General features: G+C 44.8%; 1 protein-coding gene across 9 annotated transcripts in view; it reads left to right on the forward strand.

The window, feature by feature from the left end:
* The window catches only part of WDR7 (WD repeat domain 7), a 402,328-nt gene that overhangs the window by 38,689 nt on the left and 344,355 nt on the right, over nucleotides 1-19,284 (forward strand). For all 9 annotated transcript variants that reach the window (XM_073584835.1, XM_073584827.1, XM_073584830.1 and 6 more), the window contains 4 exons: nucleotides 1,050-1,128; nucleotides 2,360-2,534; nucleotides 9,504-9,580; nucleotides 11,790-11,909. In XM_073584835.1, coding sequence (XP_073440936.1) covers nucleotides 1,050-1,128; nucleotides 2,360-2,534; nucleotides 9,504-9,580; nucleotides 11,790-11,909 — 451 coding nt within the window. The remainder of the gene's footprint in view (nucleotides 1-1,049; nucleotides 1,129-2,359; nucleotides 2,535-9,503; nucleotides 9,581-11,789; nucleotides 11,910-19,284) is intronic.

Below are 19,284 nucleotides of genomic sequence, written 5' to 3' on the forward strand. Positions count from 1 at the left end.
GAATACGATTTATAGTATTTACTAAAACAAGAGACCTCAGCCCGTGGCGCACAGACCCTCACGGCTATCCGCCAGCTCAGCGCATTAGCGCCAGACACAGCAGACAGCTGCAAAGTGGAGGAAGACCCATGAAAAGGCTGCGATGTAGCGGAGCTGTGACTGCCTCCGCCGCCTCCTCATTGCTGGTGCCGTCATCATCCCCCATCATCATACAGCTGCTCCGTCGTCATCTTGTACTGCATATCCATTCCTTGGCGGCCTGCTTACAACTGCATGCTCCTCTGTGTGAGTGTGCTTAATGCACACACCTAGGTCCCCCTTGCTACCCACGACCTGCCTTCTTCCACGTCATTCATCAGCGGACATGTCAGAAGAGTGGGACTTTTACTTAAACGATCATCGGAGGCAAGTGGTGTGTCACGTCTATACCTACCTGCTGCATCATGTGCGTGATCTGCAGGTATTGTAGATATTTATTCAGCCAGGGACACGACTCCCACCGATGGAGTATTCATCCCGGCACCTACTTGTAGCCATAACATCATCTTCCAATACGGAAGCGTTTTGGAGACAGAATAATCCCTTTAAATTTGACTTTATTGTAAGGTTTGCACCATTTGTACAGCCTTAAAGGATTATTCTGTCTCCAGTCCCTTCCTTCCGTACCCGGAGGTAAGTGAGGATGCGACAGGATGCAGAAGCCATCGACAGGTTGGACCAGTACATCCCTAGAGACGCGCCGGCTGTTCTCTATATTCTGCTCCCTGTGCCCATAGATAACTCTGATGCCGGCAGCTTAACCCTAGAGGCGCTAAAGTCAGGGGGTCTTCCGACTTCTCTTCGTAGTGGGTCACGTGGCTTCTATGATTTCTTTGTGTAGATTGTGACCATTTCTCAAATGTAATGTGGCCCTTAAAGGGTAAAAGAAAGTTTGGGAATCCATGCACTATGGGGTAACATGGAGTCGCTTGACCACAGGATACATGTAACAGCGAGCATCGCCGCTTTGTGGGTAAACTCTCACGGTTTTGTCTGTTTTCTTCTGACAGTGAAATGTGTCTCTGGGATGTAAACGACGGAAGGTGTGTAGAATTTACTAAACTGGCGTGCACCCACATCGGTATACAGGTTGGTGGATTCTTTCCTATCATTAACTTATTGCTAATATTATAACGCACACAAATGGAAATTCTTCATGTCTTTAAGTCCTTCCCAACTTTGCACGTACTTGTACATCCAATGTCGGTCCCCGCGTACGAGGCGAGTCCGCACCATAACCCGGCTGCTGCTTACTGTGTCCTATTAAATTTTGCAATACTGTGAAATTGCAGCTTTCAGTGTAAGTCATCAGTCGATCACAGGTTCAAGTCCCCCAAATAAATAAAGTAAAAAAAAAAAAAAAAAAAAGAAAATGACCCGTTTTCCCCCAGTAAAAATATGGAAAAAAAAAACAAAAAAAAACTATTTCTTACCGCAACGTCCATAAAAGTCCAATCTATTAAAATATAAAAATTAATCTGCATGGCAAAGAGAGAAGGAAAATCAAAATGCCAGACTTTCGGTCTTTCGGTTGCCACAGCGCCAACTGAAAGCGCAATAAAAAGCGAAAAGTTATGGCATTAATAGAACCGTTATCTCACCACACTAAAAAAAACAAAAAACAAAAAAAAAACAAGCCATCGCAAATCTCTAGTGACATAAAAATGTAAATTTTACTGGGCTTTCGAAATGGCGACAGAAAACAGAATTTTATTTTTGTTTTTTCAGATTTATGAATTTATATATTTTTTTTTTATTACCGTACTTACCGTAAATAATAAAAAATAAGTACAGGTTTGGCATCTGTGTAATCGTACTGACCTGAAAAATCATCATGTTGCGGTCATTTTAAACGCACAATGAGCTCTGTCACAACAACACCCGAAAAACAATGGCTCAACTGCATTATTTTATTTATTTATTTTTTCGTCAACTTTACTTCATTTGGATTTTTTTTTTTTCCCCCTATTTTCAACACATTATGTGATTTAATGAATGGTGTCAATCAAAGCTACAGCTCTTTCTGCAAAAAAAAAAATAAAATTAAACCCTAGCCCTCATGGTATAAAAAAAAAAAAGTAATGGTTATTGGAATAATTAAAACAAAGGCAGAAAAAACAAAAGTGAAAAAATATAAAAAATCACCAGTCATGAAGGAGTTACATGATTTTTTTTAAATTTCGCATTCTGATTTCAGAACCTATACTATATAATATGCACTCCTCAGCTGCTGCAGAACATCATTATCACACTTCACAGCTGTATATATGTCCTGGCCATTTTCCGGCTGCTGGAGTCATTTTACTTTTTTCTTTCTCAGTTTTACCAGTTCTCTGCTGGAACACAACGGGAAGGGCGATTGCTCTGTCATGGTCATTACCCTGAGGTCCTCGTGGTGGACGCCAGCAGCCTGGAAGTCCTGTACTCGCTGGTATCTAAGATTTCTCCAGATTGGATCAGCTCCATGAGCATCATCCGCTCCCACAGAACACAAGGTAACGCTCGCACCATCAAGTCACCGCTATATTTTTTTTTCAACTGCAACATGTAAAAACAATGTCGTAGATTTTTTTTCAGGAATAGCTTTACTAGTCTTAAAGAGCTGTTCTAGAATCTTGATATTGGTGTCTTCTCCTCAGGATAATCTATTACAGTTTTTAAAGGGAACCTGTCAGCTTAAAAAAAAAAAACACAACTAAAGCTATTTACCTACAGGGATTGTGATAATCTGCAGGTATATGGCATTTTACATGTTCTGCTTGTTTATTGGAGGAGCAGCTACAGGGAGAAAAAGACGTTATATTCTCCCTGCAGCAGCTTGCTTCTTAGGTTGATGCAGTGACCAGTCACCACACAGTGAGCTCCTGGTAATATCATCCACACTCCTTTAAGGCTGCTTTCACACGTCAGTGGAATGGGTCTGTGCACATGTCAGTGTGTTTCCATGGACCGTGTGTCTATGGGCAAAATACGCTGACATTTCCATGCTTTAATAGCAGCACAGACCGCGAAACGTCCCACACATGTGCACGCTGATGACTCATGGATGGTATCCATGTGTCATCAGAGTGACACGTATCGGCGCCTGGGAATCAGCGGTACAGTTTGCGCTGTTCCCCAGCGCAGGGTGCTGAAAACTGCTCTCATCATTCTCCCCTGCTCACTCTGTGATCAGCATGAGGGCAGTTTCACACGTCTGTGTCTCCGGTAGGTGTAGTGACCGTTTTCTCACGTACCGGAGACACTGACACAAGTAAGACACATTCTCATGAATGTGTCTATGCAGATGTCAGCGTGTTTTCACGGATCATGTGTCCGTGTGCAAAACATGCTGACATGTCCGTTTTTGTGCAACAGCACGGATCACACGGACTCATACAAGTCAATGGGTCCGTGTAAACACATACCGTACACGGGTGCGATCCGTGTGCGTTTTTAAAAGTCAAAGGGCTAACATTTAAAAATAATTTTTCGGACACACGGACAGCATACGGACAGCACACGGATGGTACACACGGACATACGGATAGCACACGGATGTCACACGCATGACCTCCGTATGCACACGGACACGAATAGCTCCGGTACCGGTTTTTCCGGTACCGGAATTATCTGGACGTGTGAAACTGCCCTGATAGAGGGAGAATGATGCGTTATATTCAACTGATAACAGCGGGAGCAGGCGGCTGATGTGAGTATTCATCAGCCGCCGCCTGTGCTATAAATAAATTAAAAAAACTATGTGGGTTTCCCTGTATTTTTGATAATTAACCAGGCAAAACTCACAGCTGTGGGCTGCAATCTTCAGCTGTCAGATTCAGCAAGGCTGGTTATCAAGAATAGATGGTTCCCCAGCCTGCAGCTGTCAGTTTTGCCTGACTGGTTATCAAAAATACAGGGAAACCCATGCCGGATATTTCATTCATCTATTTATAGCGCAATCAGCGGCTGATGAATAGTCCCTTTAGTTATTAGCGGCAACAGGTGAAGGCTGACACCGGTATGTCACGGACGGAGGGATGCGACACTCTGCTGGCACACGGCTATCACAAGCACAGGGCGGCTTATCCTAGTTATCCCACCACTGGCACCATATGATAAAAAAACAGCAGGCTAGTCTTGCCCTAACAATTTATCGCAGGGGGGGTTATTTTGGTTTTCCCACCACTGCCCACAATACTTCACGAAACTTTTCAGTTCCACTTTAGAACTCGCAGCTCTCCGGTGCCCCCCTTACCCTCAGGTCAGTCAGGGAACTGCACCTGGGATAATTGGTCACCGGCCGGCTGCTTCAATGAGGTGTGGCCACAAGCACGCTGCAGTAAGGGAATTATAAAATGCTCTGGCCGCAGCCACCCAATTAGCTTATAAAATCCCTTCCGTCACTCTCAGCAGTGCCCAGGGCCCAGAACACACGTCGCCGCCACCAGCTCCAGATTTCTCTGATTAAGTTATAGACTTAATAGAGAAGCCAACCCAATTTAGTAGCAACTAGCTGAAGAGCCCGGCGCTGCCCAGGCATAGTAACAAACTGTGGTTTGTTATAACAAATTATAATTAACCTCCATCCCATAGTCCTGTGCCCATATACCCATCATACATGGCCACCATCCCATAGGCCCGTGCCCATATACCCATCATACATATCCTCCATCCCATAGGCCCGTGCCTATATACCCATCATACATATCCTCCATCCCATAGTCCCGTGCCCATATACCCGTCATACATATCCGCCATCCCATAGTCCCGTGCCCATATACCCGTCATGCATATCCTCCATCCCATAGTCGAGTGTCCATATACCCGTCATACATCCTTCATCTCATAGTCCCATGCCCATATACCCATTATACATATCCTCCATCCCATAGTCCCGTGCCCATATACCCATCATACATATCCGCCATCCCATAGTCCCGTGCCCATATACCCATCATACATATCCGCCATCCCATAGTCCCGTGCCCATATACCCGTCATACAGTCATGGCCAAAAGTTTTGAGAATGACACAAATATTAATTTTTACAAAGTCTACTGCTTCATTTTTTCTAATGGCAATTTGCATATACTCCAGAATGTTATAAAGAGTGATCAGCTTAACAGCAATTACCGTATTTTCCGCTTTGTAAGACGCACTTTTTTTCCCCCAAAATTTAGGGGAAAAAGGGGGTGCGTCTTACAAAGAGGATATACATTTGCGCTGCCACTGAGGGTACTTGCCGCGGCACTCTGTGCCCTGATGCTGCCGCTGCGCTGTCCGCCACCGCCGCGCTCCTGTCCCCCGGTGGTTTCTTCCGCCCCGCCGCCGCCGCCGCGCTCTGTCCCGTTCAGCGTGGGGGGTCTCTGTCGCTCCATGCCCGCTTTCTTCCTGGAAAATGGCCGCCGCGCATGCGCAGACGGACATCTCGGCACTGAAATCTCGGGAGATGAGATTTCAGCGCTGAAATCTCATCTCCCGAGATTTCAGTGCCGAGATGTCCGTCTGCGCATGCGCGGCGGCCATTTTCCAGGAAGAAAGCGGGCATGGAGCGACAGAGACCCCCCACGCTGAACGGGACAGAGCGCGGCGGCGGCGGTGGGGCGGAAGAAACCACCGGGGGACAGGAGCGCGGCGGTGGCGGACAGCGCAGCGGCAGCATCAGGGCACAGAGTGCCGCGGCAAGTACCCTCAGAACGGGACAGAGCGCGGCGATGGCGGCAAACACCGGGGGGACAGAGCGCGGTGGTGGCGGTAAGAACCGGGGGAGAGCGCGGCGGTGGTGGCAAGCAGGCACCGGGGGACAGCGTGGCGGTGGTGGCAAGCACTGGGGGACAGAGTGCGGCGGTGGTGGCAAGCAGGCACCGGGGGACAGAGCGTGGCGGTGGTGGCAAGCATCAGGGGACAGAGGGCGGCGGCAGTAACAGACACCGGCAGCGGCACGCTGCACATCAAAACACCCCCTCATCCCAGCAGCAATGTTCCACTCCGGCCTCCTCCATCACCACCCCTGGAAAGCAATAAGACGCATGGATTATAAGATGCACCACCATTTTATTAAAAATAAAGTTTTTTTCCTATTTTTCTCCTCAAAATTTGGGGTGCGTCTTATAATCCGGAGCGTCTTATAAAGCGAAAAATACGGTACTTGCAAAGTCAATATTTGCCTAGAAAATGAACTTTATCCCCAAGACACATTTCAACATCATTGCAGCCCTGCCTTAAAAGGACCAGCTAACATCATTTCAGTGATTGCTCCATTAACACAGGTGTGGGTGTTGATGAGGACAGGGCTGGAGATCAATCTGTCATGATTAAGTAAGAATGACACCACTGGACACTTTAAAAGGAGGCTGGTGCTTGGCATCATTGTTTCTCTTCTGTTAACCATGGTTATCTCTAAAGAAACATGTGCAGTCATCATTGCACTGCACAAAAATGGCCTAACAGGAAAGAGTATCGCAGCTAGAAAGATTGCACCTCAGTCAGCAATCTATCGCATCATCAAGAACTTCAAGGAGAGAGGTTCCCTTGTTGCCAAAAGGCTCCAGGGCGCCCAAGAAAGACCAGCAAGTGCCAGGACCGTCTCTCAAAAGTGTTTCAGCTGCGGGATCGGGCTACCAGCAGTGCAGAGCTTGCTCAGGAATGGCAGCAGGCAGGTGTGAGTGCATCTGCACGCACTGTGAGGCGGAGACTCTTGGAGCAAGGCCTGGTCTCAAGGAGGGCAGCAAAGAAGCCACTTCTCTCCAGGAAAAACATCATGGACAGACTGATATTCTGCAAGAGGTACAGGGAGTGGACTGCTGAGGACTGGGGTAAAGTCATTTTCTCTGATGAATCCCCTTTTTCGATTGTTTGGGACATCTGGAAAACGGCTTATTCGGAGAAGACCAGGTGAGCGCTACCACCAGTCTTGTCTCATGCCAACTGTCAAGCATCCTGAAACCATTCATGTGTGGGGTTGCTTCTCAGCCAAGGGAATGGGCTCTCTCTGTCTTGCCTAAAAACACAGCCATGAATAAAGAATGGTACCAGAATGTCCTCCAAGAGCAACTTCTCCCAACCGTCCAAGAGCAGTTTGGCGATCAACAATGCCTTTTTCAACATGATGGAGCCATAAAGCAAAGGTGATAACTAAATGGCTCAGGGAACAAAACATAGAGATTTTGGGACCATGGCCTGGAAACTCCCCAGATCTTAATCCCATTGAGAACTTGTGGTCAATCATCAAGAGACGGGTGGACAAACAAAAACCTTCAAATTCAGACAAAATAAAAGCATTGATTTTGCAAGAATAGACTGCTATCAGTTAGGATTTGATCCAGAAGTTGATTGAGAGCATGCCAGGGAGAATTGCTGAGGTCCTGAAGAAGAAGGGTCAACACTGCAAATATTGACTTGCTGCATTAACTCATTCTAACTGTCAATATAACCTTTTGCTACTCATAATATGATTGCAATTATATTTCTGTATGTGATAAAAACATCTGACAAACACACATAAAAACCAGAGGGCAGCAGATCATGTGAAAATATAATATTTGTGTCATTCTCTAAACTTTTGGCCATGACTGTACATATCCTCCATCCCATAGTCCCGTGCCCATATACCCATCATACATATCCGCCACCCCATAGTCCCGTGCCCATATACCCATCACACATCCTCCATCCCATAGTCGAGTGCCCATATACCCATCACACATGCTCCATCCCATAGTCCCATGCCCATATACCCATCATACATATCCGCCACCCCATAGTCCCGTGCCCATATACCCGTCATACATATCCTCCATCCCATAGTCCAGTGCCCATATACCCATCATACATATCCTCCATCCCATAGTCCCGTGCCCATATACCCGTCATACATATCCTCCATCCCATAGTCCAGTGCCCATATACCCATCACACATCCTCCATCCCATAGTCCCATGCCCATATACCCGTCATACATATCCTCCATCCCATAGTCCCGTGCCCATATACCCGTCATACATATCCTACATCCCATGGTCCCGTAGTCTCTGCCACTATTCACACTAGGTAGGTGTTACTGTTAGTGTAGTTACGGTCTCAAATGGGTACACCTTGCCGTGGTGGGACAGGTTTATACTTTTTTTTATCAAAACAGTGTTTACCAAGTAACCTATGTTATTTAATGCACTTGCTTTTTTACTTATTTATTTTCATTAGGGTATATACACATTGTTTTTTCCCTTTGGTTTTTCTCACTGTTATCAGTTGAATATATTTCTAAACAGCTGGCTCTGATAGCCGGCAGAGCAGAGGAGAATGATGAGTGCGGTCTTCAGTATCTGTTGCCGGGAAACAGCGCTAACACTGCCACTGCTTCCCAGGCGCCAGTACGTGTGGTACTGATGCAGCACATGGTTGCCACACATATGCCACAAATATTACACACACGGACACTGATAATAATAATAATAATAATAATTTTTATTTATATAGCGCCAACATATTCCGCAGCACTTTACAATTAAGCGGGGACATGTACAGACAATAAATTCAATACAAGTTAAGACAATTCAAACAATGACATTAGGAGTGAGGTCCCTGCTCGCAAGCTTACAATCTACAAGGAAATGGGGGGACACTGATATCTCCGGTACTGGTTTTTCCGGTCCTGGAAATATCAGAACGAGTGAAATCAGTCTAACTGACAGTCTGCTTGCCAGCATGTGTGTGAGTGCGGAGCAAGATGTCAATCAACATAGCAGGAAGTGGTTACTGTTGGGCTTACTGTGTGGGACCCCCATCAATCAATTTAACAAGGGTCCATGTGTGTTACTATAGCGATAGTGAGCTTGTGTGTTCATCGCTCCATTCACAATTGGTGACACATGCTCAAGACCACTCTGTTCACTGGTGGTCACGAGGGTTCGGTATCGCTCCGTTCTCCTATGGTGACTCATGCTCGCTGTTGCTCCATTCACCAGTGGCGACACTTGCTCACTGTCGCTCCATTCGCATTGGGTACTCTCAGGATTAGCGGCGGTTTCAGTAGGTGGACCACCAGGGATCATACATTTATCATGTCTCCTGCAGATAGGTGATGTCATGTCATGGCTGATCAGTCTTACTCTTCTTTGACATTGCTGCACTAAGATTTCCATAGCGGCCTTTAGCCATGTTCTCAGCGGCAGCCATGGTGACTGCTTGTGTTGCTGTGACTTCACTTCAGATCATCGCTTGTCTTTAGTGACAGTATGGGGGCAGTGATAGTCTGAGACATTGCTTACACGGGTCTTTAATAGCCGTCATCTATAAGTGAATTGTCAGAAGGGATCTTGCCTGCGTTCTGCTGAAAGAGGAGCAGTCGGGGGACGCAGGGGAGGTAAGTATTTTTGTATCCATACCCAAGCACTGATAAAATACCTGATGAGGAGACTGGTGAGACTGAACAGTTGCTTGAAATTAAAAGCTGAAAAAAATTGTGACATGTTTTTGTTTTGTAGAAGACACAGTCGTAGCCGTCTCGGTCACTGGCATCCTGAAAGTCTGGATTATTACTGCCGAGGTACACCGCATGCAGGTAAGGAAGGTTACTACTGCGGCATGCAATGGTAAAGACTATACCTACAACTGTGAACATTTTTTCTTTTTACTGTGAAGCCGACAACAAATTGGACAAAATAAGTGAAAACTTCAGTGTGCATAACTATTCACCCCCCTAAAGTCAGTACTTTGTAGAGCCTCCTTTTGCGGCAATTACAGCTGAATGTCGCTTTGGGTAAGTCTCTCTGAGCTTTCTACATCTTTCCAATGGGATTTTTGCCAATTCCTCAAGGCGAAACTGCCCCACATCCTTCAAGTTAGATGGTTTCCTCTGGTGAACAGTAAACTTTAAGTCTGACCACAGATTTTCAGTTGGATTAAGGTCTGTGCTTTGACTCCAAAATATTTACACATTTCCCCTTAAACCACTCGAGTGTTGCTTTATGCTTTGGGTCATTGTCTTTTTCAAAGGTGAACCTCCATCCCAGTCTCAAATCACTGACAGACTGAAACAGATTTAGCTCAAGAATATCCCTGTATTTTTCACCATCCATCTTCCCCTCGACTCGGACCGTTTTCCCTGCTGCCGAAAAACATCCCCACAGTATAATGCTGCCACCACCATATTTAACTGCGGGCATGGTGGTCTTGGGGTAATGAGCCGTGTTGATTTGGCGCCAGACATAGTGTTTAACTTGGTAGTCAAAAAGGTCAGTTTTGGTCTCATCCGATCATAGCACCTTCCTCCCACATGTCTTTTGACAAACTCAAAACGAGCCTTACAATTTTTGTGTGTAAGTAAAGGCTTTTCTCTGCTTACTCTTCCATGACGGCCACCTCTATGGAGTGTACGGCTTATTGTGGTCGTATAGACAGATGCTCCAGTCTCTGCTTGGGTACTCTGTAGCTCCTTCAGGGTTACCTTTGGTCTCTGTGTTGCTTCTCTGATTAATGCCCTTTTTGCCCGGGCTGAGAGTTTTTGTGGGCAGCCCTCTCTTGGCAGTTTTTTTGTGGTACCATGTTCTTATCCTTTGATGATAATGGATCTGATGGTGCTCCGGGGATCATCAGAGATTGGGATGTTTTTTTTATAACCCAACCCTGACTTGTACTTCTTAGCAACTCTGTCCTTGACTTGTTTGGAGATCTCCTTGGTCTTCATGGTGATATTTGGAGATCTCCTTGGTCTTCATGGTGGTGTTTGGAGATCTCCTTGGTCTTCATGGTGGTGTTTGGAGATCTCCTTGGTCTTCATGGTGTTTGGTTAGTGGTGCCTCTTGTTAATGGTGTTGCAGCCTCTGTGGCCTTTCAGAGAAGGTAAAGTGTATATACTGGCAGACATGTGACACTTAGATTGCACACAGGGGAAATGTCCTGTCACTAAGCATGGGACTTATGAAGAGAATTGCTTGCACCAGAAATTAAGGGCTTCATAGCAAAAGGGGTGAATACATATGCTCATGCCAATGTTTAATTATTTGATCTCATAAATTTAATTTATTCCTGTATTTTTCTCACTTCACCAACTTAGACTATTTAGTGCTGATGCATGATGCACAAATCAGATTACAAAACTATTAACATACTAGTTGTAATGTAACAAAATAGGTAAAAAGCCAGGGGGGTGAATACTTTTTCAAGCCACTGTACATAGCCATCGACTTGCACAGTATGGGAAAGGAAAAGAAAAATTATTCAAAAACAGATGAAGCCTCTGAATGGACCTCATAGGAGGACCCAAATGGCAGCGACAGAGTCCTGTGGTTGATACGGTCACTTCTCTGCACCCCTGATCGCACTGACATTCCAGCCATTTAAATGTCAGTGATTGGCAGCAGCATCTAAATGGTTAACAGCAGCAATCAGCCAGCTTTCTGTGTGCTATTGTTTTATCGCTCCTTTTGTAAAGGCATTTAGTTGGCCAGATCCTTTATTAAAATTAAGACTGAGCAGTGACTGTCTGATAACCCTACACCTTGGGTGCCACTTAATAATGTTACATGAGAAGAGGACCAGAATGAAGACTTCTACATTTTGACCTACTACCAATTTGCAAAACCTTTAAATGAATATATCAAAATGCCACAACCACTTGTCAAAAATTGCAGGGGTTTAATAAATATGGCATTTGGCCAAAGTATTAGGGACTGTGCAGACTTTGCAGAGTAAGGTTAGGTGGTGGTTTTTGCCCCAGGTGCTGTTCCTTTTGGTGTTTGTAGAATTTTCTTTTTTTTGCCTTTTTGCAGGACACAGAACCGGTGTTTGAAGAAGAATCTAAACCTATTTATTGCCAGAATTGCCAGAGCATCTCCATCTGTGCGTTCACACAGCGTTCACTTTTGGTTGTCTGTGCAAAATATTGGAGGGTAAGTCTAAAGTAATATCTACAAACAGGGATGGGTTTGCAAGGATGTTTTTATAGGGCTTTGAAATCCCATTAGGACAGGGCCACTTTTCGTTTTTTGCTCTTTTCTTTTTTACTTCCCTTTTTCCAGGAGCTATTATTTTATGGTTTTCATTTATACGGTGTTCATTATGCAGTAAAAATGACCTGATGACTTTATTCTCTGGGTCAGAATCATTACGGCAACACCCAACTTGTACACTGTTTTTGTGGTAGTAGTATAAAACCTCAGTATTGCAGTTATACAGCCAAAATTGTGTTCTCCTATGAAGTTCATCCACAAGCTGGGCTTTACAGGAGGACCAAGATGGCAGCAACAGGGTATGTATCCTAATTGATCAGCATCCTGGGATTGCAAATTTGGAGGGGCAACCCGACCATTTAAATGCTGCAGTCAGTGATTGACAAAAAAATCTAAATGATTAACAGCAGCAACAACAGAATCTAATTGGTTAATAGCAGCAATCTTCAGTTGCTTCTGTTAAAGCCCAATTATGGAGCCATTTTTTAGCAGAAATATTGCTTTTTAGGGATATTCTGTTTTGAGGTGAGGCATTATGTGGCAGCACATTGACTCCCTGCCGCTCCCCAGTCCTGAGCTACAGGGAGCCCTATACGAGGCCATCCAGCCACCTACTTGGCTGATCGCAAGAGGCTTTTTACGGTGCTGTCCTAGGCTAAAGAAACAAATTTATTAATCCTGATTTCTTTTTAAGTCTTTATAAAAGATTTATGCTTGCTGTCAGTGAATAAAAGCTAATCTTTTTATCCAGAGACTTCTTATCTGGTTCAATAAACGGAGACCCACGACTCATTAAAGGGAAGGTGCCATCCAAAAATGTTGAAATTGAAAAAATGTGAATTAATGTTTACATTTTCTTAAAAAATATTATCATTTGTTTTTAATTTTGTAAAATATGAAAAATAATTTTAAAAAGTTTGGCATTTCCACTTGTTAACACTAGGGGGAGCAGCTACTGAAATTTGGCACAAAAACCTAGTGTACAACTAGCTCACATTACTGCCCTGCAGTAATTATGGGCGGAATCTGCTGACATGGTTGTGATGTCTCCTCTCCTCCCCTTCTAGGTGTTTGCTAAGGGAAAAGAGAGGATGACATTTAGTAACACAGTGAGCAGCCATTTTGATGGGGCCTGCAAAGTTACTGACTGTCTTTGCAGGTAAAGTCTGGATCAGAACAGGCCATCAATCAGCAGAAATGTTTCCTGGATTTCTGTGGAGCAGACAAGCAGACGGTCCATCCATGTGATAAGGAGAGAGTTAAATTAACCCTTCACGGTTGAGCCAGTGATTTCCAAATTATTCCAGTGTTGCTAGCAACTTAAATGACCACATGTAGACTGGGGTCTCTGTACGGGAGGATCGAGGCAGATCACTAAGCCCCTTTATTTTAGTCACATCTTTTATAATCTTTTGCTTAATTATACAAGGTTCTCAAGTACCAATAGCATCATTTCACTTTATAAGCCAATAATATTGCAAGAAAACCGGAAACTACATATATGTCCGTACCTAGATAGCGTAGAAAGTAGTATAATGGCATATTCTTCAGAGTTTAACATTCCCACCTCCCTTATCTTATACAGATGGGAACAGTCTGGTTTCATGACAGCCCATGCCAATTACAAAAATTTATCTTACAACAACAAAAACGGAGAAACGAAACCTTACAAAGAAATGGAGAAGTGAAACTTAAGCTCTGATTTTAGTATTAACCCTTAACATTCCCCCCTAGATAAATTTTTTAACACATATGCAGCATCAGACGTGCTATCCCAAGCTAACAGCTTGAGGGGTACTGGTCTTCACATGACTGATGCCGTGTTACCAGTCATGGCTGTCGCGGCGCACCCGTCCCCCCTGTATACTGCAGTTCACGAATAGCAATTTTTGATGACGGTGATGGGGAGCTTTTGTAGGTAGCCATGTGCTTGGCTTCAACATCTTCATCAAGTAGCCTTTTGAGATCGGTGCAGAGAAGAGCAGGGGCAACGACACCTTTGGTATCATCATTAGCTGTCTTAGTGCAGAATTTCCTAATACATACAGAAATACACCAAAGAACAAGTTTTAGTATCACATATACAACAAGGATACAGGCAGCAATGTGTAACAAGCTTTGTAAGATCCCAGCTATTCAGCCCCCAATTCCCCTAAATCTATTGGCTGGATTGAGAATGGAGAAGGTGTCTGACCACCAACTGTCCTTAGTACGATCATTGTCTTTATCGTATTAATCTCTGAGTCATTGAATATCTTCTAACTTTAACTTTTAACTTCTACCAATAATAATATGAAAAATGCGGAAAACCAAAACATTATGCCCCTTCATTTGCTATTGGCTTGTTGGGTGATGAGGAGAACTTGATAGGGACCGTCATACAAGGGTTCTAGTCCGTGCTTCCTGACATGCCTCTTCACGACTACCAAATCACCAGGCTTCAGGTTATGACAAGTGCCGGTTTCTGCTGAATCTGGAAAGGAAAAGAAAACTAGAACATAGGTGTTAGCAAGATTTTTACTAAGCTGAATAACACATTGAACAACACGGTCAGTCTCTTCTGATAACTGCTAAGGCTGGAAATTTACAACTGGGGGCCTAGCACCAAACAATATCTCATATGGGGACAGGCCATATTTTGCAATAGGGGTAGTACGAATGTGGTATAGTACAATGGGTAGGAGCTCCGGCCATGGATCCGTAGTCTCCTGCATCATTTTGGTCAATTGTCCCTTCAGTGTGCCATTCAACCTCTCAACTTTCCCACTGGATTGTGGGTGGTACGGAGTATGGAGGGCCACAGTGGATGCAAGCATTGTCAGAACTTCTTGGTACACATGAGAAGAAAAGGCCGGGCCTTGATCACTTTCAACAACTTCTGGAACCCCATATCTGCATATAACTTCCATCACCAGTTTCTTCGCTGTGGTCTTTGCAGTCATGTTGGTAACAGGGAATGCTTCCGGCCAACTGGAGAACCGGGGCCCAGTAGAATTTTTGCACCAGTGCGAGGGCCTGATTCTTTCCTCGATGTGTAGGTCCATGTGCCCATATGGCAATAGCAGGGTACATCCGCTTAGGGAGACACACGAGTTAGTCCATTTTCCAGAGACCATTATCCATTCGTGCCCCATCAGTCTTCCATTGCTTCACCTCTTCCTTTGGAGACATTCTCTGCATCGTCATTAAGCGGTCTCGCGGGGTCCGACAGAAAACTTCAGTCTGTTGTAGATCATCAGGTTCTTGTATGGTCAATGCTTCTTGTAACTGTTTACGCTGAGAGCGTGTGGTCACCATAGTTGGTATAGTTGGTTCAACGGATAAGAGAGCGGCGGCTTTTGCTTGCATATCCACAAATGTGTTGCGAACAGTCTGTGGACTGTTCCTAGGACCGTGCGCCTTAACTTTGATAATGGCCACCTGAGTAGGTAATTTGATCGAATCCATGAGGGCTTTAACAGCTTCAGCATTTTTCACTGGGGTTCCGGCAGTAGTAATAAACCCTCGATTGGCCCATAGAGCCCCAAAATCGTGAGCAATACCAAATGCATACCGTGAGTCCGTGTATATATTAGCCCGTCTGTTCTTGGCCAAAGTACATGCAGTAGACAGAGCCTGGAGTTCTGCTTCTTGTGCTGACAGTGAGGGCGAGAGTGCAGCTGCGTGCACTACAGTGTCCTCTGTGGTAACAGCATATCCCGTGTGGAATCTACCAAACTCGTCAGCATATCTTGAACCGTCCGTGTATAACACCAGATCAGGATTTGGGAGTGGATTCTCACTGGCATTTGGTGGAGTAGCTGTTTCTTCAGTCAGTAGTTGGGAACAGTCATGTTGGAGGTAATCCTCATCACTGCCATCTTTCCTTATAGTTCATTATACCGTCTTTCAAGGCGTTGTAAAGGGGTTGCATTATGCGGGATGCATCCGGTGTCCACTGACAACAATAAGTGCATAGTCCAAGAAAACGCTGGCGTTCAGTTTCATCTTTTGGGAAAGGAAGGGAGCTGACAGCTATTTTTCTTTCTTCTGCGAGGTGTCTGGCACCCTGAAGGAGACAGTGACCCAAGAATATCACTTGACCAAGGCAGAACTGAAGTCCCGAGGCCGAAACCCGACAGTTCAGTGCTGCCAGATACTTAAGGAGGCTAACAGTGGCAGCAATTGCAAAAGACACCTGCTCATATTTTTTGCAAACTGGTTGGGACTGTTTTGGGCCCCTTGTGGCATAACTGTCCATATTAACTGTTGTCCCTGCTAAGTGAATGCAAATAGAAACTGGCAGTCTGAGTGTAACGGAATGCTAAAGAAGGCATTGGAAAGATCAATAACTGTAAACCAAGCAGCATCCTGGGGTATTTGGGATAAAAAAAGTGTGAGGATTAGGCACCAGGTTTGAGAAACAATTACTGGTTCTACTGGCATTTTCCCTATATCATTTCGCCCTTTTGACAGGAGTTTAGATAGTATCTCTTAGAGGTATGGGGTGAGTGATTGATCCTCAGGCAATATTGGGGGTGGATCTGGGCCATATCGGGGCCATCATAACTGTAGGAAAGGCATGCAAAATACAGATTTCCTCACTGTCTTCATCTACATAGGGATTATATAACAAAAAAAACCCATCTGACCATCATCTTGGAATTGTATTCAGGAGCGGAACTGTGATAATAAATCTCTCCCTAGTAAATTTACAGGGCATGTGGGAGAGATTACAAACTGGGCAGTAACTTCGGGGAAGGGTCCCACAGAAATAGGGTTTATAAAAGTATATTAATTGGGTCTACCATCTACTCCGATCAAAACAGCAGGGGAATGACAATCTCTGATAGTGCTCGAGTCTGGCGCATCGCCAGAATTAGCAGGGAGGGGCTGAGGAGCAGGATTCCCAGTAGCTGAAGTCTGAGGGGGGGGGGCAGAGTTTGCTGCGTGCTCCAGTGATAAGAGATTGGCTGTGCACTCGCAGCTGCGGTGGGGGCGAAGGGGGATATGGTGTGGGCTAAGATGGGAGGGGGTACTGAAGCAGCTGCAGCTGTTAGCTTGCTTTTTTTTTTTTTTCTCAAATCATCACTTTTAACTATTTCCCTGACACATTAACCTCGATCTCAGTGTCGTCTCCGTTAATCACATTCTCAATTCTCTCCTGTACCACAACACTTTCTGTCTTTTTCACCGTGTTAGACAATTTTCCTTTTTCCACATAGCAATAAAAACAATCAGAATTCACTTCCTCTGTTCTTCCTAACACCTTCGTCACACAATTCATGTGCAACAAGTTCCACCCAAACATCAAACTCACCCTCAACTCTTCAAAATCCCAAATCCATTTTCTACAACCTACAGTCAAGCTCTAAGGTACATTCAGATCTGTTCAGACAATGAGGATAGAAAACTACAACTACTATCACGCCTATCCTCAAAAAGCCCTCTCTTGACCCATCCTCTGTATCCAGCTATCGCCCTATATCACTTCTCCCCTATGCCTCCAAGCTACTGGAACAACACGTCTACCTTGAACTGTCCTCCCATCTCTCTTCTTGCTCCCTCTTCCACCGCTTACAATCTGGCTTCCGGTCACACCACTCCACCGAAACTGCCCTTACTAAGGTCACCAATGACCTCTTAACCGCCAAGAGCAAGCGACACTACTCTGTACTCCTCCTCCTGGACCTGTCGGCTGCCTTTGACACAGTGGACCATTCCCTATTACTACAGACCCTCTCATCTCTTGGCATCACAGACTTGGCCCTATCCTGGATCTCATCATACCTAACAGACCGGACATTCAGCGTCTCCCACTCACATACCACCTCCTCACCTCAGAGACCTCTGCTCTCTCTATCTATTCTAAACTCTGCTGCCCGACTAATCCACCTGTCCCCCTGCTATTCCCCAGCTTCTCCCCTCTGTCAATCCCTTCACTGGCTCCCCATTACCCAAAGACTCCAGTTCAAAACCCTAACCATGACATACAAAGCCATCCACAACCTGTCTCCTCCATACATCTGTGACCTCGTCTCCCGGTACTTACCTGCACGCAACCTCCGATCCTCACAAGATCTCCTTCTCTACTCCCCTCTTATCTCCTCTTCCCACGATCGCATACAAGATTTCTCTCGCGCATCACCCCTACTCTGGAACTCTCTACCACAACAAATCAGACTCTCACCTACCATCGAAACCTTCAAAAAGAGCCTGAAGACCCACCTCTTCCGACAAGCCTACAACCTGCAGTAACCGCTGCACGACCAGCTCTACCCTCGCCTACTGTATTCTCACCCATCCCTTGTAGATTGTTAGCCTTCGCGGTCAGGGTCCTCTCTCTCCTCCTGTACCAGTTATGACTTGTATTGTTTAACATTATTGTACTTGTTTTTATTATGTATACCCCTCCTCACATGTAAAGCGCCATGGAATAAATGGCGCTATAACAATAAATAATAATAATAATAATCACTCAGAAAAACATCGCAGACCTCCAACCCATATTCCACAGAGACCACAGACTGAAAGCAATATTCCCGGAACTGCCACTTCTCTCCTACAAACAGCCTCCCAACCTAAGGAATATCCTTGTCAGAAGTACCCTCACATCACCTTCAGAGACAGGCACAGTCCCTGTAACAGTAAGAAATGCAAGACCTGCCCCCACATATCACCAACAGATAAAGTCCCCATACCCAACACAAATCAGGACTATAAGATCATGGACTCTTTCTCATGTCCATCCTTCAATGTCGTGTACATGACACAGTGTACAAGGTGCAATGCAGGGACATACATCGGGGAAACTAAGCAAAAGCTACAAACAAGGATGAATCTGCACAGACATACGATAAAGACTGAGCTGGACACACCTGTAGGGATACACTTCTCTAGACCTGGACACAGCTTGGCAGATCTAAAAGTCCTAATATTGAAAGGTCATTTTTCATTTTTTTTTTTTTTTTTAATAGTGACAGAGAAAGGAAGATTTGGGAGTTTAAATTTATAAATATGTTCCAATCGCTAACAATAGGACTGGGCTGTCATGACTCATTACATGGACACAATTCACACCTCCACAAGAAGGTCTTCAGATCTCTAATAGAACACTTGGTCCTCATCTGCATGTGTAACAAAAACCTTAATTTGATTTCCTTGGCATGTCTATAGCTAGCATCATCTCATGTCCTGTTGTAATTCCTATTTAAATGTTGCCATCTTTTCTCAGTGATTCACTTGTAATCTAGCCTGATGAAGGGGCCTTTTGAGCCCTGAAAGCTTGCTTGCAAATATAATTTCTCTGGTTAGCCAATAAAGGTATCACACCTTG

Source organism: Dendrobates tinctorius, unplaced genomic scaffold, assembly GCF_039654945.1.
Source record: "Dendrobates tinctorius isolate UK_male_01 unplaced genomic scaffold, ASM3965494v1 ptg000085l, whole genome shotgun sequence".
Lineage (NCBI taxonomy): Eukaryota > Metazoa > Chordata > Amphibia > Anura > Dendrobatidae > Dendrobates > Dendrobates tinctorius.